At 37.2% G+C, this 24834-nt stretch overlaps 2 protein-coding genes and 1 pseudogene across 5 annotated transcripts in view; 1 reads left to right on the forward strand and 2 right to left on the reverse strand.

Moving 5' to 3' along the window:
- On the forward strand, positions 1-21274 carry LOC142631954 (uncharacterized). Of its 4 annotated transcripts, none has more exons than XM_075806328.1 (12): positions 1031-1282; positions 2102-2263; positions 3120-3284; positions 4132-4296; positions 5136-5300; positions 6152-6316; positions 7179-7343; positions 8218-8382; positions 9251-9415; positions 10270-10434; positions 11289-11490; positions 20233-21274. In XM_075806328.1, the coding sequence occupies exons 1-11, from the start codon at positions 1196-1198 to the stop codon at positions 11457-11459; spliced, it is 1740 nt and encodes a 579-aa protein (XP_075662443.1). In that variant the 5' UTR covers positions 1031-1195; the 3' UTR covers positions 11460-11490; positions 20233-21274. The 4 variants fall into 4 exon arrangements, with proteins under 4 accessions (XP_075662444.1, XP_075662443.1, XP_075662442.1 ...); XM_075806327.1 differs by having other exon boundaries at positions 11289-11458; XM_075806329.1 differs by lacking the exons at positions 1031-1282; positions 20233-21274 and adding an exon at positions 1-333 and having other exon boundaries at positions 11289-11992.
- Positions 20780-24834, reverse strand: part of LOC142631957 (uncharacterized) — a 20102-nt gene continuing 16047 nt past the window's right edge. The window contains exon 5 of the mRNA XM_075806335.1: positions 20780-20895. Coding sequence (XP_075662450.1) covers positions 20887-20895 — 9 coding nt within the window. The 3' untranslated portion in view covers positions 20780-20886. The remainder of the gene's footprint in view (positions 20896-24834) is intronic.
- The window catches only part of LOC142631956 (uncharacterized), a 2141-nt pseudogene continuing 864 nt past the window's right edge, over positions 23558-24834 (reverse strand).

Here is a 24834-nt window from a genome sequence, read left to right on the forward strand (position 1 = left end):
ATCCTTGGATCTGCATCGTCAATTCACATCTTGCGAAAGAATCAGATTCTGGGGTGGAGGTACTCCTTAAGGAGTGTAAAAGATAGAAGCCCAGCCGCGTCAAAAAAACAAAAGGACTCGTGTGAGAAGATGTTAGAAGACATGGAAGGACCAGTGTGATGTGATTGAAGAAGGACTTCTTGAAGATGAAGAGCGTGTAAAGGGTTTTCTTCATCGTTGTTTGTTCTTGCTTTTGTGCTTGGGTTTCTCATTCTGTACACTATCTTTTCTTTGATTTTGTTGGGTGCTGGTAAGCCCATGGAGCCAGTGTTCACAATCCAGGTATCATTAAAGGTAACATTTTTATGGTTCTTCTAGGCAAATTTTGAAATGGGTTTTGATTAAATTTTATTAATTTTGTGCGTTTGATTTGCATTCTCACTTCTCAAAGTATAACTTTTGGGCAGTTTCTTTTCAGTTGGCAGGGAAGACGTTGTACCCCTAAGTTTCCATATCCCTAAAAAAAATAATATTTTATTTGAATTTTTTTCACAGATGCATTAAAAAGTGATGGCAAATTCCAATGAGACAACCAAGAAGCTCCACTCCCGAGTCTCACCACTTACCCCACCCACGTGATGGCACATGCCAATGTTTTACTTTTATATTTCCAAAGTTACTTTCTGTAAATTCTGTCCACCTTACTAGTCATTATATTTTACTGGGCAAAATCGACTTCCACGTAGTTTTTTTTATTTATTTAATTTTTTTAATTCCACTTTGAGTGCTTTTACCAGCCCCTCGAAATGAGATAGGGAGTATGTTTGAATAGAATTTATGGATGAAAACTGAAAATACTGTATAAAAATAATATTTTAATGTGTAAAAATTATTATTCATCTCAAAAGTATTGTTTGTTGGCCTAAAATTATTGTTCATGACCAATAAACAGTGACATATGCGCGTAAAAAAAAAAAAAAACGTGTACGCAGCTGAAAAACGCTGCATCCAAACGTATTCAGTATCTTTTTGTTGAGAGAGAAGACTAGAGAGAAAGTCAAATCAAATTCCATTGGATACTTTCTTCTCATGGAAAATAAAACAAAGAACGAGTTTTGTACAATCACAGTTCACAACAACTCGCGGTTTTCCGGTGCCGGAAATTTCACTCATTTTTACATCAAAATCTCAGATTTGCCACTACCGTCGGTGACGGATGGGATGCTTTCCGTCAAAGAAAAGGTCTCTTGGCAGCCCCAACGGCCCCGAGGATCCGAAATTAGAACCTTGCGTACCGCCACCGGTATAAACCAATAACCCCTCAAAAAACAATCTTAGTTCTATCTGTAACAACGTTTTTATTTCTTAAATCTTGAATCAAAAAAGTTTAATACAATTAATTTTCTATTCTTAATCTTGCGTTTTGTTCTAATCTAAATAAGAAAAAAAAAAAACTACAATTAATTTTCGTTGTTACGCCTTTATTTCTCAACTGTAATCTGCTCGAATAGTTGAATCATAGTTGACACTTGGCCCTCATATAATCATCCTTTTAATGCTTATGCTAAGTTACTTATTGTATTTTGAGGTTAGGGTGGCATAGATGAAGTAATCAACCATCATATAAAATTCCTCTTCTTTCTCTGGGTGCCACGGCAGTGAAAATACTTGGTGCCCTGCCATAGATTCGGCTGCTTCTTTCTTTTTTTATCAGAGCTTGCCTAACATTTCCAAAGGACCCTTTACTCCAATATTTCAGTTGAGATTGACTTTTTATGGGAACCCTTGTCCATTGGAGGACCAGATATTCTTGCATTCCATACTGAGTGAACCTTACCCTCACAGCCTTCATCTTTCAGCCACATTGCTTTGAAACGGAGGGCCATTCTGGTCTGTAGAATCATGCTTGTTCATCATCAGAGCAAAGCCATATAGGCATGTAATCAGACAAGGAACCTCGATAGCGCAGTCATATACTTGCATATCTATCACAATCTTCACAAATGAAAGGGTGTCGTCTACAATATGGAATTTTACTTTTAGTGTCACACGTGTTTCTACTTTTATCTGTAATTTTCAATTTATTGAGTTGATGCATATGTAACTTGTAATTTGTCTTCAGCAACGGCAGCCTAAAGAGCTGGTGGAAAAACTTGTGAAGCAGGGCTTTGCTGAAGCTGATGTGAGAAGTGCTCTGGAAATTTCTAATTGTGATGAAATTTTGGCTATTAAAATTCTTCGCTTTGCAGAGCGTGCACAAGCTGGAAGTGATACAAATACAAAGGTTTAGTCTAGCCTAGTTCCTCATCTAGCCTAGGCCTGTCTTTTAATTTCTTGCATGCTATGTTTTTGCAAGCATATCTATCTTCTGATGTAGCTCTATCCATGTGACACTAGTTTATTGTCTAGCAACTTTTGCCAGGAGGTGGAGTTGCCATAACTATTAGTGCCATTGAAGTTTTCAAAATTAAAGAAGAATGTTTTATGTTCAGCACCTTGTTTTAATCAACTAATGATTTGATAAAAAGCTAGATAGTAGCTAAACTGTGGGAATTTGCCCTTAGGAGGAAAAGTTGTCTCATTCAACACATATATGCATCCTTTCTTTGTGTGTTAGTCCCACATATGATTGAGGCTTACATAATATAGGAGGGATGATGTTTGTAGCCGATGCATTGCAACCTTGGTTGATAAAGCTGGACTCAATTACTAAGTACCATAAATGTAACCTAATAAGTTGACTTGTATTTTACTATTTGAATTCAAAATGAATGTAATTATTCCTTTCATGAGCATCACTTTAAGCCTTGCCCCATCAACGGCGAAAAAAAAAAATCATGCAGTGGACTTTTTATTTTTTATTTGTTTGCATCTGTCATTGTTTTGTTTAGTTTTTTTTTTTTTTTGGAGAAACATTTAGATGTTTTGTTTATAACTAAAGTAAAGCCATAAAGGCTTGTGATCAAAAGAGGAACCTCGATAGAGCAGTCATATACTTGCATATTTGTCACTATCTTCACTATTGAAAAGGTCTCGTCTTCGATATGGAATATTACTATTAGTGTCACGTGTTTGTACTTTTATCTGTAATTTTCTTTTTAATTGAGTCTATGCACTTGTAACTTGCAATTTGTCTTTAGCTATGGCAGCCTGATGAGCAGCAGGTGCAAAAACTTGTGGAGATGGGCTTTGCTGAAACTGCTGTGAGAAGTGCTCTGGAAGCTGTTAATGGTGATGAAATCTTGGCTATTAAAATGCTTCGCTTTGCAGAGTGTGCACAAGCTGGAAATGATACAAATACAAAGGTTTAGTTTGAATCTCTAAGTTCCTCATCTAGCCTAGGCTTGTCGTTTAATTCCTTGCATGCTCTAGTTTTGCAAGCATATCTATCTATTGATGTAGCTTTATCCGTGTGACACTAGCTTATTATCGAACAACTTTTTCCATGAGGTGGAGTTGCCAAAAACTTTTAGTGCCACTGAAGTTTTCAAAATTAAAGAAGAAAGTTTTATGTTCAGCGCCTTGTTTTAATCAACTAAAGATTTGATAAGAAGTTAGATAACTGCTAAACTGCGGGAGTTTGCCCTTAGGTGGAAAAGTTGTCTCATTAATCACATATATGCACCCTTTCTCTGTGTATTGGTCCCACATATGACCGGGGCTTACATAATATAAGAGGGATGATGTTTGTAGCCGATGCATTGTGACCTTGATTTGTAAAGCTGGACTTAATTACTATGTACCATATAAGTAACCTAATAAGTTGACTTGTATTTTATGGTTTGAATTCAAAAGGAATGTACTTATACCTTCATGAGCATCACTTTAATTCTTGCCCCATCAACGGCAAAAAAACAAAATCATGCAGTGGACATTTTTTGTTTTGTTTGCATCTATCATTCAATAGTTTTGTTTTTGTTTTTGTTTTTTTTTTTATAGAAACATTCAGATGTTTTGCTTATAACTAAAGAAAAGCCATAAAGGATTGTGATCAAAAGAGGAACCTCGATAGAGCAGTCATGTACTTGCATCTCTCACTATCTTCACTATTGATATGGAATTTTACTATTACCGTCACATGTGTTTGTACTTTTATCTGTAATTTTCTTTTTTATTGAGTCTATACGTTTCTAACTTGCAATTTGTCTTCAGCTATGGCAGCCTGATGAGCAGCAAGTGCAAAAACTTGTGGAGATGGGCTTTGTTGAAGCTGCTGTGAGAAGTGCTCTAGAAGCTGTTAATGGTGATGACATCTTGTCTATTAAAATGCTTCGCTTTGCAAAGTGTGCACCAGTTGGAAATGATACAAATACAAAGGTTTAGTTTGAATCTCTAAGTTCCTCATCTAGCCTAGGCCTGTCTTTCAATTCCTTGCATGCTATGTTTTTGCAAGCGTATCTATCTTCTGATGTAGCTTTATCTGTGTGACACTAGCTTATTATCGAGCAACTTTTTCCATGAGGTGGAGTTGCCATAACTATCAGTGCCATTGAAGTTTTCAAAATTAATGAAGAAAGTTTTATGTTCAGCGCCTTGTTTCAATCAACTAATGATTTGATAAGAAGCTAGATAACTTCTAAACTGTTGGAGTTTACCCTTAGGAGGAAAAGTTGTCTCATTAATCACATATATGCATCATTTCTTTGTGCGTCGGTCCCACATGACCGGGGCTTACATAATAAGTTTGAAGCCGATGCATTGCAACCTTGATTGATAAAGCTGGACTTAATTACTAAGTACCATACGAGTAACCTAATAAGTTAACTTGCGTTTTAAGATTTGTATTCAAAATGAATGTAATTATTCCTTTCATGATCATTACATTAAGCTTTGCCCCATCAACGGTGAAAAGACAAAATCATGCAGTGGACTTTTTTTTTGTTTTGGAATCTGTCATTTAGTAGTTTTTTTTTTTTTTTTGTTGAGAAACATTCAGTTGTATTGCTTATAACCAAAGAAAAGCCATAAAGGCTTGTGATCAAAAGAGGAACCTCGATAGAGCTATCATATACTTGCATATCTATCACTATCTTCACTATTGAAAATGTCTCGTCTTTGATATGGAATTTTACTATTAGTGTCATGTGTTTGTACTTTTATCTGTAATTTTATTTTTAATTAAGTCTATGCATTTGTAACTTGCAATTTGTTTTCAGCTATGGCAGCCTGATGAGCTGCAGGTGCAAAAACTTGTGGAGATGGGCTTTGCTAAAGTTCCTGTGGGAAGTGCTCTGGAAGCTGTTAACGGTAATGAAATCTTGGCTATTAAAATGCTTCGCTTTGCAGAGTGTGCACAAGCTGGAAATGATACAAATACAAAGGTTTAGTTTGAATCTCGAAATTCCTCATCTAGCCTCGGCCTGTCATTTAATTCCTTGCATGCTATGTTTTTTCAACAATATCTATCTATGTAGCTTCATCCATGTGATACTAGCTTATTATCGAGCAACCTTTTCCATTAGGTGGAGTTGCCATAACTATTTGTTCCATTGAAGTTTTCAAAATTAAAGACGATAGTTTTCTGTTCAGCGCTTTGTTTTAATCAACTAATGATTTGATAAGAAGCTAGATGACTACTAAACTGTGGGAGTTTGCCCTTAGGAGGAAAAGTTGTGTCATTCATCACATATATGCATCATTTCTGTGTATCAGTCCCACATATGACTAAGGTTATCTAATATAAGAGGGATGATGTTTGTAGCCGATGCATTGCAAGCTTGATTGATAAAGCTGGACTCATTTACTAAGTACCATACAAGTAACGTAATAAGTTGACTTGTATTTTATGATTTGAATTCAAAATGAATGTAGTTATTCCTTTCATGAGCATCACTTTAAGCCTTTCCCCATCAACAGCCAAAAAAACAAAATCATGCAGTGGAAGTTTTTTTTTTGTTTTCGTTTGCAGCTGTCATTTAGGAGTTTTTTTTTTTTTTGAGAAACATTCGGATGTTTTGCTTATAACTAAAGAAAAGCCATAAAGGCTTGTGATCAAAAGTGGAACCTCGATGCAGCAGTCACATACTTGCATATCTGTCACTATCTTCACTACTAAAAAGGTCTCTCGTCTTCGTTATGAAATTTTACTATTAGTGTCACATGTGTTTGTACTTTTATCTTTAATTTTCTTTTTAATTTTGTTTATGCATTGTAACTTGCAATTTGTCTTCAGTTATGGCAGCCTGATGAGCAGCAGGTGCAAAAACTTGTGAAGATGGGCTTTGCTGAAGCTGCTGTGAGAAGTGCTCTGGAAGCTGTTAATGGTGGTGAAATCTTGGCTACTAAAATGCTTTGCTTTGAAAAGTGTGCACCCGCTGGAAATGATACAGATAGAACGGTTTAGTTTGAATCTCTAAGTTCCTCATCTAGCCTAGGCCTGTCTTTTAATTCCTTGCATGCTATGTTTTTGTTGGCATATCTATCTTCTGATGTAACTTTATCTGTGTGACACTAGCTTATTATCAAGCAGCATTTTCCATGTGGTGGAGTTGCCATAACTATCTGTTCCATTCAAGTTTTCAAAATTAAAGAAGAAAGTTTTATGTTTATCGCCTTGTTTTAATCAACTAATAATTTGACAAGAAGTTAGATGACTCTTAAACTGTGGGAGTTTGCCCTTAGGGGGAAAATTTGTCTCATTCATCACATTTATACATCCTTTCTCTGTGTGTCGGTCCCACATATGATTGGGTTTACACAATATAAGAAGGATGATGTTTGTTGCTGATGCATTGCAACCTTGATTGATAAAGCTTGACTCAATTACTAAGTACCATACAAGTAACCTAATAAGTTGACTTGTATTTTATGATTTGAATTCAACATGGATGTAATTTTTCCTTTCATGAGCATCACTTTAAGCCTTGCCCCATCAACGGCGAAAAAACAAAATCATGTGTTGCTCTTCTTTTTTTTGTTTTTTGTTTGCATCTGTCATTTATGAGTTTTGTTTGTTTTTTTTTTTGAGAAACATTTGGATGTTTTGCTTATAACTAAAGAAAAGCCATAAAGGCGTGTGATATCAAAAGGGGAACCTTGATAGAGCAGTCATACTTGCATATCTGTCACTATCTTCACTATTGAAAAGGCCTCGTCTTCGATATGGAATTTTACTATTAGTGTCACATATGTTTGTACTTTTATCTGTAATTTTCATTTTAATTGAGTCTATGCATTTGTAAATTGCAATTTGTCTTCAGATGTCATCTATTACTGAGGAGCAGTCTCAGTACCTTGAGGAGATGAGCTGTGCTAAACCTTTTGAGAGAAGTGCTCTGGAAGCTGCTAATGGTAACCAAATGATGGCTTTGCAAATTCTTCTCTTTGCAAGGTGTCTATCAGCTGGATATGATACAAATACAAAGGTTTGGTTTGAATCTCTAAGTTCCTCATCTAGCCTAGGCCTGTTTTTTAATTCCTTGCATGCTATGTTTTTGCAAGCATATTTATCTTCTGATGTAGCTTTATCCATGTGACACTAGCTTATTATCGAGCAACTTTTTCCATGAGCTGGAGTTACCATAACTATCAGGGCTATTGAAGTTTTCAAAATTAAAGAAGAAAGTTGTATGTTCATCTCCTCGTTTTAATCAATTAATGATTTGATAAGAAGCTAGATAACTGCTAAATTGCGGGAGTTTGCCCTTTGGAGGAAAAATGGTCTTATTCATCACATATATGCATCTTTTCTCTGTGTGTCGGTTCTACATGACTAGGGCTTACATTATATAAGAGGGATGATGTTTGTAGCCGATGCATTGCAAGCTTGATTGGTAAAGCTGGACTCAATTACTAAGTACCATACAAGTAACCTAATAAGTTGACTTGTATTTTATGATTTGAATTCAAAATGAATGTAATTATTCCTTTCAAGTGCATCACTGTAAGCCTTGCCCCATCAATGGTTGAAAAACAAAATAATGCAGTGGACTTTTTTTTTTTTTTTTTGATTCCATCTGTCATTTAGGAGTTTTGTTTTGTTTTGGTTTTTTTTTTTTGAGAAACATTTGGATGTTTTGCTTATAACTAAAGTAAGGCCATAAAGGTTTGTGATCAAAAGAGGAATCTCGAATTCGATAGAGCAGTCATGTACTTGCATATCTGTCACTATATTCACTATTCAAAAGGTCTCGTCTTCGATATGGAATTTTTCTATAAGTGTTACATGTGTTTGTACTTTTATCTGTAATTTTCTTTTTAATTGAGTCTATGCATTTGTAACTTGCAATTTGTCTTCAGCTATGGCAGCCTGATGAGCAGCAGGTGCAAAAACTTGTGGAGATGGGCTTTGCTGAAGCTGCTGTGAGAAGTGCTTTGGAAGCTGTTAATGGTAATGAAATCTTGGCTATTAAAATGCTTCGCTTTGCAGAGTGTGCACCAGCTGGAATAGATACAAATATGAAGGTTTAGTTTGAGTTCCTAAGTTACTCATCTTGCGTAGGCCTGTCTTTTAATTCCTTGCGTGATATGTTTTTGCAAGCATATCTATCTTCTAATGTAGCTTCATATGTGTAAAACTAGCTTATTATTGAGCAATTTTTTCCATGAGGTAGAGTTGCTATAACTGTCAATGCCATTGAAGTTTTCAAAATTAAAGAAGAAAGTTTTATGTTCTGCACCTTGTTTTAATCAACTAATGATTTGATAAGAAGCTAAATAACTGCTAAACTGTGGAAGTTTGCCCTTAGGAGGAAAAGTTGTCTCATTCGTCACATATATGCATCTTTTTTGTGTGTTGATCCCACATATGATTGGGGCTTACATAATATAAGAGGGATGATGTTTGTAGCCAATGCATTGCAACCTTGATTGATAAAGCTGGACTCAATTACTAAGTACCATACAAGTAACCTAATAACACTTGTACTTTATGATTTGAATTCAAAATGAATGTAATTGTTCCTTTCATGAGCATCACTTTAAGCCTTGCCCCATCAACTATGAAAAAACAAAACCATGCAGTGGACTTTTTTTTTTTTTTTTGCATCTGTCATTCAGGAGTTTTGTCTTTGTCTTTGTCTTTTTTTTTTTTTTTTTGAGAAGCTTTCAGATGTTTTGCTTATTACTAAAGAAAATCCATAAAGGCTTGTGATCAAAAGAGGAACCTTGATAGAGCAGTCATATAGTTGCATGTTTGTCACTAACTTCACTATTGAAAAGGTCTCGTCTTCAATATGGAATTTTACTATCAGTGTCACATGTGTTTGTACTTTTATCTGTAATTTTCTTTTTAATTGAGTTTATGCATTTGTAACTTGCAATTTGTCTTCAGCTATGGCAGCCTGATGAGCAGCAGGTGCAAAAACTTGTGGAGATTGGCTTTGCTGAAGCTGCTGTGAGAATTGCTCTGGAAGCTGTTACTGGTAATGAAATCTTGGCTATTAAAATGCTTCGCTTTGCAGAGTGTGCACAAGCTGGAAATGATACAAATTCACAGGTTTAGTTTGAATCTCTAAGTTCCTCATCTAGCCTAGGCCTGTCTTTTAATTCCTTGCATGATATGTTTTTGCAAGCATATCTATCTTCTGATGTAGCTTTATTCTTGTGACACTAGCATATTATCGAGCATCTTTTTCCATGAGGTGGAGTTGCCATATATGTCAGTGCCATTGAAGTTTTCAAAATTGAAGAAGAAATTATGCTCAGCAGCTTGTTTTAATCAACTAATAGTTTGATAAGAAACTAGATAACTGCTAAACTGTGGGAGTTTGCCCTTAGGAGGAAATGTTGTCTCATTCATCACATATATGCATCCTTTCTCTATGTGTCATTCCCACATATGACTAGGGCTTACATTATATATGAGGGATGATGTTTGTAGCCGATGCATTGCAACCTTGATTGATAAAGCTGAGCTCAGTTATTAAGTACCATATAAGTAATGTATTTTCTGATTTGTATTCAAAATGATTGTAATTATTCCTTGAATGAGCATCACTTTAAGCCTTGCCCCATCAACGGCGAAAAAACAAAATCATGCAGTGGACTTTTTTTTTTTAATTTTTGTGCATCTGTCATTCAGGAGTTTTGTTTTGTTTTGTTTTTTTTTTTTTTTGCTGAAACATTCTGATATTTTGCTTATAACTAAAGAAAAGCCATAAAGGCTTGTGATCAACAGAGGAACCTCTATAGAGCAGTTATATACTTGCATATCTGTCCCTATCTTCACTATTCAAAAGGTCTCGTCTTCGATATGGAATTTTTCTATAAGTGTTACATGTGTTTGTACTTTTATCTGTAATTTTCTTTTTAATTGAGTCTATGCATTTGTAACTTGCAATTTGTCTTCAGCTATGGCAGCCTGATGAGCAGCAGGTGCAAAAACTTGTGGAGATGGGCTTTGCTGAAGCTGCTGTGAGAAGTGCTTTGGAAGCTGTTAATGGTAATGAAATCTTGGCTATTAAAATGCTTCGCTTTGCAGAGTGTGCACAAGCTGGAAATGATACAAATACAAAGGTTTAGTTTGAATCTCTAAGTTCCTCATCTAGCCTAGGCCTGCCTTTTAATTCCTTGCATGCAATGTTTTTGCAAGCATATCTATCTTCTGATCTAGCTTTATCTGTGTGACACTAGATTATTATCAAACAACTTTTTCCATGAGGTGGAGTTGCCATAACTATCAGTGCCTTTGAAGTTTTCTAAATTAAAGAAGAAATTATGTTTAGTGGCTTGTTTTAATCAGCTATTGATTTGATAAGAAGCTAGATAATTGCTAAACTGTGGGAGTTTGCCCTTAGGAGGAAAAGTTTTCTCATTCATCACATATATGCATCATTTCTCTGTGTGTTAGTCCCGCATATGACTGGGGCTTAAATAATATGAGAGGGGTGATGTTTGTAGCCGATGCATTTCATCCTTGATTGATAAAGCTGGACTCAATTACTAAGTACCATACAAGTAACCTAATAAGTTGACTTGTATTTTAAGATTTGAATTCAAAATGAATGTAATTATTCCTTTCATGAGCATCACTTTAAGCCTTGCCCCATCAACGGTGAAAAAACAAAATCATGCAGTGGACTCTTTTTTTTTTTTTTTTTCATCTGTCATTCAGGAGTTTTGTTTTGTTTTTGTGGATAAACATTCAGATGTTTTGCATATAATTAAAGAAAAGCCATAAAGGCTTGTGATCAAAAGAGGAACCTCGATAGAGCTGTCATATTCTTGCATATCTGTCACTGTCTTCACTATTGAAAAGGTCTCATCTTTGATATGGAATTTTACTATTAGTGTCACATGTGTTTGTACTTTTATCTATAATTTTCTTTTTAATGGAGTCTATGCATTTGTAACTTGCAATTTATCTTCAGCTATGGCAGCCTGATAAGCAGCAGGTGCAAAAACTTGTGGAGATGGGCTTTGCTGAAGCTGATGTGAGAAATGCTCTGGAAGCTGTTAATGGTGATGAAATCTTGGCTTTTAAAATGCTTCGCTTTGCAAAGTGTGCACCAGCTGGAAATGATACAAATACATCGGTTTAGTATGAATCTCTAAGTTCCTCATCTAGCCTAGGCCTGTCTTTTAATTCCTTCTTTGCTATGTTTTTGCATGCATATCTATCTTCTGATGTAGCTTTATCCGTGTGACACTAGTTTATTATCGTGCAACGTTTTCCATGATATAAGTGGGATGATGTATGTAACCGATGCGTTGCAACCTTGATTGATAAACGAAACTTGGAACAATAAACAAAAACGCATGTTGTCTCCTGTTTGCGTGTATGTTTCCCTTTGCCAAGTGTGGTATTCAAAATTCGAATGCATCCATCTAGAAAATTCATGCTAAGCAGCACCGCTTTCTTTGTTTAAATTTTCAATTTTGGAATGCTTATATTATACTAACAAAGAGTGAGATGGAAATGCGAGGAACTTCAAAGGGAACAGAAGAGATTGGAAAGAGGAGATAGAAGAGGAAAAGTTGAAAACTTTAAAATAACAAAGATAGAGAAGTGGGTTTTATTATTTTTCTTTATAGTTGTTTATGTCAAAGTTATGTCTTATTGCAAGCTTCACTGGTGCGTATTTTTTATTTTACAGAGACCTTCTATTGTTGTTGTTGTTTTTTATTTATTTATTTATTTTTTAGTTTTTGAATGAAAGTTGAGAAACTTTGAAGTCAATGGACATCATTTGGTTAAGTAGCAATTATATGGTTTTGGTATTTTTAATGTTGTAATCTGTTTGGTTGGGGAAAAATTTAAGAAAACAAAGGGAAATGGTTACTAGGTCTTATCCTTCTTGTTCAGGTTTCAGAGAAATGAATAACTGAAAGTGAAAACTAATAGTTGTAGTAGGCTTAGTTAAGTGGGGTGGGGGGTGGGGGCTGTTAGTTTGGAAAAAGAAAAAAGATTTCTATTTTTATTTTTCTTTCTTATGGTTTCTAACCAATCAAAAGGACCTAAAGGAGATTCTGGCAGGAGTTGGTTGGATATTAGTTATATACATTGGTTTATAGGTACCTTGAAAAGGGGAGGATGGGGTTCTTTAATTGCATGCTTCAATGATTGGGATCTGGGTCTCATTTGTTGAGGTTGCTAAGAAATGGGTTTTCAAATAGTCACGTTGTTGTTAAACATTCACTACGTTGAGAGAGTGTTATAATTTGTTGCCGGTTTAGAGATCGTGGATGGGTGTGGCATATAATGAATCCAAACTGATCAAATTTGATGTTTTCTATGATCAGTAAGAGCATTCACATCAATAATGCTATAATGCTAAAAATGCTACTAATAACAACTAAAACACAAAAGACACTAATCAAACATGTCAACTGCTATAAATTTTTTCACCCAGTTACAGTGAGCTGCCATCTCTAGCAGCTCGCTATAGCAAGGTGTTAAAAGCAAATATCATTTGTTTATTCAGACACGTGCCCTTTCCCTCATTTTCATCACACGCTGCCTGTCTTCCCTCTTCTTTTCTGTTTCTCTCTCTTCTTTTTCCCTCTTTTTTCTGTTTTTTTTTCTCTTGGTTCTTTGCATCATGTTTGATGAGAAATGATGGTTTCTTTGCTTATGAGAAGTCGTGGAATAATTGAGAAAATGGTTGCTGTTTATGTTTGAGAAATAAGATGAGGGGCTTTTTATTTGTCATTTATTAATACTTCGTAGTGATACAAGCTACAAGTATGTTGCTTTGATGGATTTAGTTGGTTTAGATGTGGATTTTAGGTGCCACCTCCTACGAAAATTATTAGATATGTTTATTTAGAAGATTTAATGTAATTGAACGTGGAAGCTACTGAGAAATAGAGAAATGATATGTCCACAACATTTTTACAACAAATCCTAAGTGGCAGGATGTTACTGGTTGTTATTGTTGGGGCAAAAAAGTAATCTTAGTGTTAGGTTCAGATTTGAACCAATAACAACTAACCACCTATGATTTGTTGTAAAAATGTTGTGGACGTAGCACCTCTCCTGAGAAATATGGCACAGGAAGCAAAAAATAAAAATAAAATGGAAGATACATATTGTGAAGCACCTCTTTTTTTTTTTTTTTTTTGAGTTGTTTATGTTCAAGTTTAGTATAGAGGATGACCTTTTATTTAATAATATCTTTGGGGCAAATTCTACAGCCTCTTTTACATATGTGTACTTTCGAATGTCTGCTTCAAAGCATCACACCTAGCGTTACTTGGCATCAAACCTCGGAGAAACAAAGCTTAAGATTGAATTTTATTAATCAAGGATAATGAGGAGAAAAGAATATTTATAATCTTGCTAGGAGAGGCCCGGCTACCTCAAATTAGTCAGAAAGTTTTGTTTCCGGTTAATGTTTCTTTTCTGGTTTGGATCGATATGGGTGGATTTCGCAGTTTTTTTATTGAATCGAAGTTGTTTCAGTTGGTGGTTGAGGAAGGGGGGAACTTCTTCTCCCTTAAGATTTTTGAACGAGGGAAGTATTTCATGCACTCAGTTTTTATGGGTAGGAACGCAGCACGTTGGTTAATGCAGAGCTTGGAACAAACGGTGATTGGGGTTAACCCCAAACAGTTTTTCACGCTAAGGGAGGGAGACATCGCCTACACAGTGCAACGGGGTTCTAACCTGTTTGGGCAATTTCTATTAGTAACAGAATTAAAAGTTGGCGGGATGAGAAGATCGATCATTATTCCGGCAGGCAAGGCACATCAAGGATGGAGGGCTTTTGGAATTGAATTACGGAGAACGTTGGAACCTTCTCATTATGCGTTGGGGTCAAAAGCTTTACCGTACAAGGCTAAGTCGGGTTCAGTGATTCATCCTTCTCGGTCCTTTGCTGAAACGGTAAAAGCGTCTGTGCAAGTAAGGAAGCATTTGCACCAGCCCCCCATTAGTGAGATAGGGAAGTTTCATGTGGTGGAGAACACAACGCAGCCTCCGAGAGACGAAGTTGGGTTTCAGGGGGTGGCTGCTGAAGTTCCGGCTGTTAATGCTATGCCGTGTGCCGTGGGTGGTGTGGAGGGGAGTCTCCGTGGTAGTAATGGGGATGCTTGGTCTAAGGAGAAAATCCTAGAACATAATAAATTCAGATTGAATAATTTGAATTTGAATGGGGTTGTTTCTGGTAAGGAGCATCAAAGTAGGAGGGCTGGCTGGTTAGGGAAAGGTTTGACTGTGGAAATAAATGAATTTGGTAAGAGGCGGGTGTCTTGGCAACGTTACAGGGGTGATAAGCAAGCTGTAAAGTGGGTGGCACGTAAGGATATTTCTGCCCAGGTTGTGATTAAAGGAATGGATAATGGGCCTTCTATAGCCCATGCAGTTAAGAGTTGTTCAGGCCCATTATTGACTAGCCCACTTGTTTTTGAGGCAGGGGCTTGCTCCAAGCAGTCAGAAAACAATTCCAGCCCAGGTATTACGGACCCAGTTGTTGAGGATGGTAAGTTGGAGTCAAGTGATCCTGGCCTGAGCTCATTCTCGAAGGGTGCGAGTGCTACGGTGCTCTCAGTGAGTTCGGCGATGGACTCTTTACCACAAAGTGGGCTGACGGTGGCTCCGATGATCAATAAGGGCTCGTTTTCTTCCACATCGGCACCGGAAATTGCTGGCGGAAGTGGGCCGAGCATTCCGGTGAGGTCGAGTTAGCTTACCCAAGTCCCAGACATGCCGATATTGACAGCGGATGTGGTCATTGCTGAAGGTGAGGTGATTTCAGCACCAGTAGCTACGGAAATTGCTGGCAAAAGTGGGCCGAACATTCCGGTGAGGTCGAGTTGGCTTACCCAGGTCCCTGACATGCCGATATTGACAGCGGATGTGGTCATTGCTGACGGTGAGGTGGTTTCAGCACCAGTAGCTACGAATTGTCCTTCGGTGGAGCCGTAGGTGAAGGAGGTGTTGTCTGCGGGGACTGTTAGAAGAGATGGTGGAGAGGACGTCATCTCCGGCAACGACGAAGGACGTGGGTGATGATTTATTTGGTCCGGAGGTAAGGGTGACGGAGCAGGAGGCTTCTGATGGTAAGGTGGTACTTCATCCTTCTGTCACTATTAGGGAATGGGTCAGTGATTTAGAAAAATCTTGGGGTAATTCCAAAGAGTGGATGCTCCAATTGCGGGATGGTCGACAAGTAGTGATCCCGTTATCTATATATTGATCTCCAGAAAGTGTGTCGGAGGGCTCATCCACTGATATAGAGACAGTAACAGGTAATGATTCTTTTATCAATGACGGTCAGATGGTTAGTTGGGCAGAGGACTGTGATGGGTTAGTTGATTCTTGGTCTATTGTAAAGGAGGCAGAGGAGGAGCTGGGGGATTTTAATGAGAGGTCGATGAATTGGGAGTGTAGTGGCAAGCCTTTAGTTGTGGTACCTCTGGCCACAGAAGTTCCCTTGGAACTGGAGTGTAGTGCTGAGCCGGGGGTTGGGTGTATGGAGTCGATTGATGGTGATAATTTATCACAATGGGTAACAAATCGGATTAAGGCTTTTAGAAAATCAGTGGGCACTTCGTTGGAAGGTTTTGAGGAGTAGATTACGGGTTTGTTGCTGGCTATAGAGGCCAGGAAAAAGGATAAAAAGCTTAAGGCAGTAAATGATCAAATGAAACATGGCAGGTCAGGGCAGAAAGGGCAACGGGAGTTGAAGAATTTATTGACTTCTATGAATGCCGAGGTTGGTTCCACGAAACAGAGGAATGTCAGTAAGGAGAGGGTTGTGGTGGTTTATCAATGAATTTGAAGATTATTTCCTGGAATGTTAGAGGGCTGAATGATCGGGATAAAAGGCTTCGGGTTAGAAATTTGGTCCGGAGATGGAAGCCGGATGTTATTTGCCTTCAAGAAACTAAAATGGAGCTGATAACTAGAGCTGTGATTCATAGCTTGTGGAGGGGGCCACATGTCGATTGGTCTTATCTAGGCTCTTGTGGAGCTTCTGGGGGGGTGTTACTGATGTGGGATACACGGGTTGTATCTAAAGAGAAGGAAGCTGTGGGGCGATTTTCAGTCTCTTGTAGATTTACATGTGTGACAGATCAATTTGTTTGGGCATTTTTTGGCATTTATGGTCCTAACTCTGTGAGTGAAAGAAGGTTCTTGTGGGAAGAATTATGTGGTTTGAACAGTTGGTGGAATGTCCCATGGTGTGTGGGGGGGGACTTTAATGTGGTAAGGTTTCCTTCGGAGCGTTCTGGTGTAACCTCTTTTACTACTGCTATGCGGGAATTTTCCTATTTTATTTCTGAGCAAGGCCTCATGGATATTCCGCTTCAAGGGGGATCTTTCACTTGGTCTAATGCTCGTGAAGTTGCTTCGAAGGCTAGGCTGGACAGGTTTTTGTTTTCTGCAGATTGGGATGATAAATTTCCATCTGTATCTCAACAACGCTTGCCTAGGTTGTTATCCGATCACTTCCCGATTGTTCTTGAGGGTGGTTCTTTTCAGAGAGGTAGGAGCCCGTTTCGATTTGAGAATATGTGGCTTAAAGAGGAGGGATTCGTGGAGAGGGTGCGCGGTTGGTGGGAATCTTATAATGTCCGAGGAGCTCCAAGTTTTGGGTTGGCCACTAAACTGAAGCTGTTGAAAAATGATTTGAAGAAATGGAATGTGGAGGATTTTGGAAATGTTGAGGATCGGGTGAGAAAATTGTGGCAAGAGCTTAATGATTTAGAGATGATTGAGGATAGTCGAGCTTTAGTTGTGGAGGAAAGGCTGGAGTTGGAGAGAGTTCGGGGTGAATTAGAAAAGGTTACTTTGATGGAGGAAATATGTTGGAGGCAGAAGTCTAAAGTCCTTTGTATTAGAGAAGGTGACAGGAATACCAAATTCTTTCATCGTATAGCTAATTCTCACAGAAGAGTTAATTCCATTGATAGGCTCATGGTGGATGGAGAATTGTCTTCAGATCGTGAGGCTATAGCACGTGGTATTTCTCATTTTTATAGGCAGCTATATGCTGAAACTGTGGCTCAGAGACCTTTATTAGATGATGTGGAGTTCTCTTGTATCTCGGAGGAGGATGCACTTTGGCTAGATAGGCCATTTGATGAGGAAGAGGTGTTTGGGGTGATTAGTGATTTTAAGGGTGATAAGGCTCCTGGCCCGAATGGTTTTTCTATGGCGTTCTTTCAGTTCTGCTGGTGTATTTTGAAAGCTGAAATTATGGCAGTGTTCCATAATTTTCATACTCAGGCTGTGTTTGAGAAGAGCCTGAACGCTTCTTTCCTTGTTCTTATTCCCAAAAATGTGGATGCTGTGGAGATTAAGGATTTTCGCCCTATTAGCTTAGTTGGTGGGATTTACAAGATTATTTCTAAAGTGTTGGCCAATCGGCTTAGAAGGGTGGCACATGGGCTTATCTCTAATTCCCATAATGCATTTGTGCAAGGTAGACAGATATTGGACTCCTTTTTGATTGCTTCAGAATGTATTGATAGTAGATTGAAGTCAGGTGTTCCAGGAGTGTTGTGTAAGTTGGATGTGGAGAAGGCATATGACCACGTGAGTTGGGGTTTCTTACTGTATATGCTTCAGCGATGTTGGTTTTCAGAGAAATGGAGGAAATGGATAAAGTGTTGCATCGCTACTGTTAAATTCTCCGTTCTGATCAATGGTAGTCCTGATTTTTTTGGTAGTACTAGGGGGATTCGGCAAGGGGACCCCTTGTCTCCGTTGCTATTTGATATTGTTATGGAGGGTTTGAGTCGTATGTTGGAAGTGGCTGCTACGACTGGTCAGTTTTCAGGCTTCTCTGTAGGTAATACAGCTGGTAACTCGGTGATGGTGTCTCATCTTTTGTTTGCTGATGACACTCTTATTTTTTGTGATGCTGATCCTACGCATATAGCGTGTTTGAGAGCAATCCTAGCTAGATTTGAGGAGGTCTCAGGTTTAAGGATTAATTTGGGGAAATCTGAGTTGGTCCCTATAGGGGTGGTCGACAATATGGATGTTTTGGTGGGGATGTTGGGTTGTAGGCAATCCTCTCTTCCTTTGAGATACTTGGGGCTCCCATTAGGAGCTAAGTTTAAGGAGTTTTCAATTTGGAACCCTATTTTGGAGAAGATGGAAAGGAGATTAGCAGGGTGGAAGATGTTGTATCTATCTAAGGGGGGAAAGGTAACTCTTATTAAAAGTACCCTCTCCTCCTTACCTACATATTTCCTTTCCCTTCTGCCTATACCTGGGAAGGTGGCAAATCGTATGGAGAAGATACAACGAGATTTTTTGTGGAGTGGTATTAATGGTGACCCTAAATTACACTTGGTCAGTTGGGCTCAGGTTTGTAAACCGATGCAGGTTGGAGGGTTGGGTATTAGAAGTTTGAGGAGTTTTAATGCTGCCTTGTTAGGGAAATGGTTGTGGAGGTATGGCTTGGAGACCGATGCTCTTTGGAGGAGGGTCATAGAAGTGAAATATGGGAATGATTGGGGTGGTTGGTGCACAAAAAAGGTGACCAGTGCTTATGGCGTTAGTTTGTGGAGACATATTAGGAGTGGTTGGATGAGTTTTTCTAAACTAATTCGGTATGAGGTAGGGGATGGTACTAGAGTGAAGTTTTGGAAGCATGTATGGTGCGGAGATCGTACTCTCCAAGAGGCTTTTCCGGAGCTCTATTGTATTTGTAGAACAAAGGATTCTTCAGTAGCGGAGATTATGTGTTGGTCTGGTGGGAGGATTCATTGGGATGCTAAATTTCGTCGTCCTCCACAAGATTGGGAACAAGAATCCTTTGATTGTTTCATGGATATGGTTTACTCTTCGTCGGTAAGGGGATTGGGTCTGGATCGGTTGTGTTGGAAGCCAGCAAGGAATAGAGGTTTTGAGGTTAGAGGATTCTATCTTTCCTTCTTCCCTCATAGCATCTTATCCTTCCCTTGGAAGTTGATTTGGAAATCGAAGGTTCCTCCAAGGGTAGCTTTCTTTTCGTGGTCTGCTTCTTTGGGTAAGATTTTAACAACAGATAATCTTCGTAAACGACGTGTGATTGTTCTTAATTGGTGCTATATGTGTAAGAATTGTGGTGAGTCGGTGGATCATCTGCTTCTTCATTGCCCCATTGCTTGTGAGCTGTGATCGTTGGTGTTTTGCTTGTTTGGAATTCAGTGGGTTATGCCACAAAAGGTTATTGAGTTGTTTGAGTCGGGGCAAGGTAAGTTTGGAAGACATAGAAATATAGAGCTGTGGAGAATGGTGCCTCATTGCGTGTTATGGTGTGTTTGGCGCGAAAGGCATGCGAGATGCTTTGAGGGCTGTGAAAGCTCTATTTTAGAGATTAAGTCTTCTTTCTTACACACTCTCCTAGATTGGAGTATGGTTCTTTGTCATTTTTCTTGTTCTTCCATTCCTGTTTTACTTGATCGTTGTAATCTTGGTTTTTGACTTATGCCCCCATAGTACATTCCCAATGTACTCGGGTTGGCTATTCTTCATTTTTTAATAAAATTTTGTCGTTACTTATCAAAAAAAAGAATGTCTGCTTCATCCCCTTTGCCTATGTTACATATGTGTACCTTGTTTTATATTTTTGTCCATATATCTATTTTCAATGGTTTTATTATTTATCAAAAATATATTTCTGCTTTCCAATTTTGTCTTGAAGGATATATTCATGGATTGCTCTTTGTCTCACAAATTTTTTCCTGATGACTCTAATGAGAATGAAATAATTGAAAAAGTTGTCATGGATTCAACATCACAACATAAACATCATACCTATTGTTGGTTGTAAAAATAGATAATGAAGTTTGCAGAAGTATTTCTCTTGCTGTCTTTGTTTAGTATGTCAGCGTCGACTTATGAACTTTATTTTCTTTTGACTATTATTGCAGGATGGTGAACTGATAATTCGATAACCATGAACAGTATTTAGCTATTTGCTTCCTGGCATGGTGGGAAAAGTTTCGGCTTAGGGACGCTCACTGAGAATGGTTCCAAAGTTTCAGCTTTCTTAAATCAATGAAGGAGTTTGATAAAAGAAATCCCCCACAATAATACTTATATATATATGTCTTCTTTTTAGAAGAATAATACTAATATATTTGATTCAAGATGCAATTTCAGCATCAGCATCTAACACACTACAAAACCCAGAAATTTCAAACTCCAATTCATGCTATATACATATAACAATTGCATGGTGGTTGTCTATCATTCTCCAGGCCCTTGGAAATATGAAATCACTGTAAAGAGAGAGCTTTCCAATACGTTGTAATTTATAAATACTACTTGAAAGATGTACCAAATGGTTTTCGAGGAGTAAGTTCTTAAGTCCAATGAGATTTGCAAATGACGAAAGCAACTCACAAATACCAGTGGAGTATAGTGCTAACTACAGTATACATTCCATTTCTTGAGAAAAATCGGGGAACTTCTTGAGGCTTGAGCAGCTTGTAAATGTTAAAGATGCAAGTGATTTCATCATGAGACAACTTGGAAGAATTTGAAGTTTAGTGCAATTGCGAAGTTCACGTACTTCAAGCTTTTCAAGACGCCTGACAGAGTCATGAACAACCATTCCATGCATGTTTCGTCAAAAGATAATTCAGTTCAACAACAAACAGCAAAGTTCCAGTAAATTCAACCTAAAAACACTGAGAACCCAATGTTGGTGTGGGAATGTGTTCCAAACACTTTAAGCATGCTGTGAATCCCACATTGGTTAGGAGAGAACCCACTTATGTGTTTATATGTCATTGTAAGCCACCACTGATATCCTAAGATGGTGGGCATCATCCATATCACACACATGCACGCTATCCCTCCCGGTTGTACAAGTCTAGATTAGTTTTGTTTCGGGCTGAGGTTTTTATTTTTACTCTTCTCTGCCTCTTTGGTTTAATGGAAAACTAGGCTCTGGCTGGTTTGCTCTTCCCTTCTGCTCTGCTTTGCTCTACCCTCTCTGTCATGGTTTGCTCCTCCGCTCCCACATATTTTACTAGTGCAAACCACACTTCAGTTTCAGCTATATATATATATATATATATATTCGTGTTTAAGGCATAATTTCAGCCAAGAGAGCCAATTACACTGAGTTTTACTCCGAGTAGACTTTAAGGACAATGCTTTCACAAAGTAATTCTACAACATTATGAGATCGTTCTAGCTGTCTCTCTAATTTTGTTCATGCTAATTATTTGGGATCTTATTTGCTGAATCAAACTTGTTTTTCAGTGCTATATTTCCAACACCCAACAACCACCAAGTTTATGTCCCAAAATTTTGGAATTGACTAAGAATCCTCAAGAGACTATGAAAAAAAAAAAGTGGATTGCAATTGATGTTAAGCACTGAATAACCTGAATTCAGATTGCTTCACGCTACAAAAATTGTATGGAGTACTCACATGTAACAAAACCATTTTTTTAAAAGATTTTTTAGTAGGTACTTTACAATTATCAAACAGAAAAATACTCAAATTAACCTTTCATTGAAATTTGTAGATTTTAGTTAGCTTAATTAATAAAATATTTTGTCATTGAATATGAAATTTAGGGTTTGAATCCCGGCCTATACAAAAATCAATTGGTATCCATATGTTGAAATTCTATTGTATATGTCAAAAAAAAAAACATTAACTAAAAATTTATGGACCATAGTTAACGAACTTGACTGAAAAATGGTGATGAAAAAGTATACTCTCAATTTAAAATGAATCAATTTCATAATTGAGATTAACTATTACAAATATAAACAATAAAATCTTAATCGGAAAATAGGCCAAGCTAAGATTACATGTACTATGATAATAACAAAAACATTTTAAAAACAAACAACTATTTTACTATAGTCCTCCCATGAACCACTGCTGCAATCAATATGTTTAAATAAATTATTTTTAAGACAAGAAAGAGGACCAACTAGAACAATTGCATTAATTATTTAGTAGTTAATAAATCTGAGATCTAGTTTGGTTCAGTGAAATAACTATGGTTTCTATCTATCAAAAAAAAAGAAATAACTATGGTTTCTTGTTTCTCAAAAAAAAAAAAAAACTATGGTTTCTCTCATACGGTTTGGAATATAACAGTATACCTTTGCCTATAGCTGTGAGATTATGTTTTTTTTCAGAACTTTTCCAAACGCAGTAATGCTTAAAGAAGAAAATGCACTATTCTAAGCATTTTAACTATTGCCTTAGGAATTTAAAAAAAAAAAAAAACTACTGCTTCAGGAACAAACATTTTACATCGCAATTCCTAATGAACATTTTGCGCATACGATATCCACACTTTCACACTAGGTATCCACATTTTACACATGACGAGACAAAATGTTTATGAAGAGTGTATAAAAGGCGTATAAGACAATCAAAGCCCTTTACTTTTTCATCACTTCACAACCAATTAGGGTAATTATTGAGTACTTCGGAGTACCATAAATGCGTATTTCTTCTCTCACATAACAGTAGGTCCAACTAATTAAATTTATGGTGGAACCTACAATTTATGTGAGAAGAAAGAGTACGGTTTTATGGCATTCCAAGAGTATTCAATAATTTCCAATCATGAATACCACCACTACCAACACCATCATTAAAATAAAAAAACGCACCTGCACGTGATTTATTTATGGTTTTCTTTTTTACTTTTCTTTTACTCTGGGAGTACAAGCAAAATGGCCAAACAAATAGCGCATGTCATCAGTGGTTAATTCTTTTTCTCTTCTTTCTGCCATTTAGATGTTGACAAATTATAGCTTCTATGAGCGAGTTCTTAGTTTCCAATATAATGTACACATGCCAAGAGCTTGTAACTCAACTGACACTTTCCGATATTTCCAATAGAGACATCCTGGGTTCAAATTCTCCCTCTCTCGACCATCAAAAAAAAAAAAAAATATATATATATATATATATGTGTGTGTGTGTGTGTGTGTGTGGGAACAAGTTTTAGTCATGAGCTTTCTGGAAAGGTTTACTACAGTGTCAGCATAAATGTGTTAGAATTCATTATCTATTATATCAAAGGTTGACTATGTTGAACCAGACAGTCACCAGATTAAACTTCCCGTTCAATCTGCAGAAGGGGTGCTTTTGGAGAATTGATAATTTGATATCCCTTACTATGAAGTAAATTCTTGGGTCATGGTTGGGTGATTGAAACTCCCCAAGAACACACATACAAACAAAGTTCATAACTTTATGTCCTTCTCAAGTACAGTCATTTGGCCACTTTCATTCATCACACAGCATATATAGCGCAATCTAATAAAATAAAAACAGATTTTGAAATCAAATCATACCACAGTATCTCATGCATATCATAAACTACACCACATTGGTTTCTTGGGAGAAATGCCTGGTTGAGGTCTCATCGTGAAAGGAAGATGATAGAGCATATTTAGATAACCACATTTGCACTTTGAAAATTATTTTGGAATGAATAAACAAAAAATCAAGGATGACACTAACCATGTTAAACAACTGGTCTCTTATAGAGTACATCGAACTCAGCATCGTCTCTAGAGTATCTTGAGCTAATTGGAACTTTACATTCAATTCTCCCGAGTGAGACTTTGCATCATTTTAAAGCTGCAAAATGAGTAGTAACAGTAAATAGTCGCATAATCACACAGACAATTGAACATATTTTTTGTCTTACACTTCTAGTAAGTGTCTATCTAATGTTTATTTCTGACACTCATTCTCAAATTACAAACTGAAGGACACTCATTCTACCTTCATTCACCACTAAAAATTCAAATGTAAGAGATACTATTTAGATACCTTCGAATTGATAACAGCCATAGGGTCTACTGATTCAGCATCCTGATTTGCCATATCCCATGTCATTGCCTTCAACTAGGGCAAAGTAACCTAGACATTGTCCATTCAGAAATAAAGTCAAATTCTTGTGTGTTACCTAGTAGATCAGTGAGGTTATGTATACCATAATCAAATTTCTAACCTGATCCTTGAGTAAATCGTCTCGCCTTTCTAGTTGAAACTTTTGCAGCAGAAGTGTCAGTAGTCTTTGTAGTTCAGGCAATACTTCAGTGGGAAACTGTTTATGAATGTCATCCTTGCTGACATTCTTGTAAACAAACCTACGGATCAATATGCGAAGACATAACAAAAGCTGCAATATAGAACATTAAAATTATAACCCACACCAGGTGGGATTCGGTAAGAAAGCCTATACCACTTAGAAAACTTGATCACCTTTTAAGACCTTTTCAGGTAGATAGTGATAATATAACAAGTACTGTAGATGAACACTTTCAAAATGGCTTCTTTATACAAAGTAACCTTGTATCATTCTACGCATGTCTAGTCAAAAGATAATTATTTCAACAACAAACAGGAAAATTCCAAATTGAACCTAAAAACACCAGGTACCAACACCAAAATTTTGGGATCAACTATGGATCCACAACAGACCATGAACAAAAAAAAAAAAAAAAGTACATTGCAAATGAAGGTAAGCACTGAA

Source organism: Castanea sativa, chromosome 4 (genome assembly GCF_040712315.1).
Source record: "Castanea sativa cultivar Marrone di Chiusa Pesio chromosome 4, ASM4071231v1".
Taxonomy (NCBI): Eukaryota; Viridiplantae; Streptophyta; class Magnoliopsida; order Fagales; family Fagaceae; genus Castanea; species Castanea sativa.

Coding starts and splice junctions, on each gene's coding strand:
- LOC142631954 (XM_075806328.1), top strand. CDS start 1,196: ATGGGATGCTTTCCGTCAAAGAAAAGGTCTCTTGGCAGCCCCAACGGC. Junction 6,317..7,178: donor GAAATGATACAGATAGAACG/GTTTAGTTTGAA, acceptor ATTTGTCTTCAG/ATGTCATCTATTACTGAGGA. Junction 9,416..10,269: donor GAAATGATACAAATTCACAG/GTTTAGTTTGAA, acceptor ATTTGTCTTCAG/CTATGGCAGCCTGATGAGCA.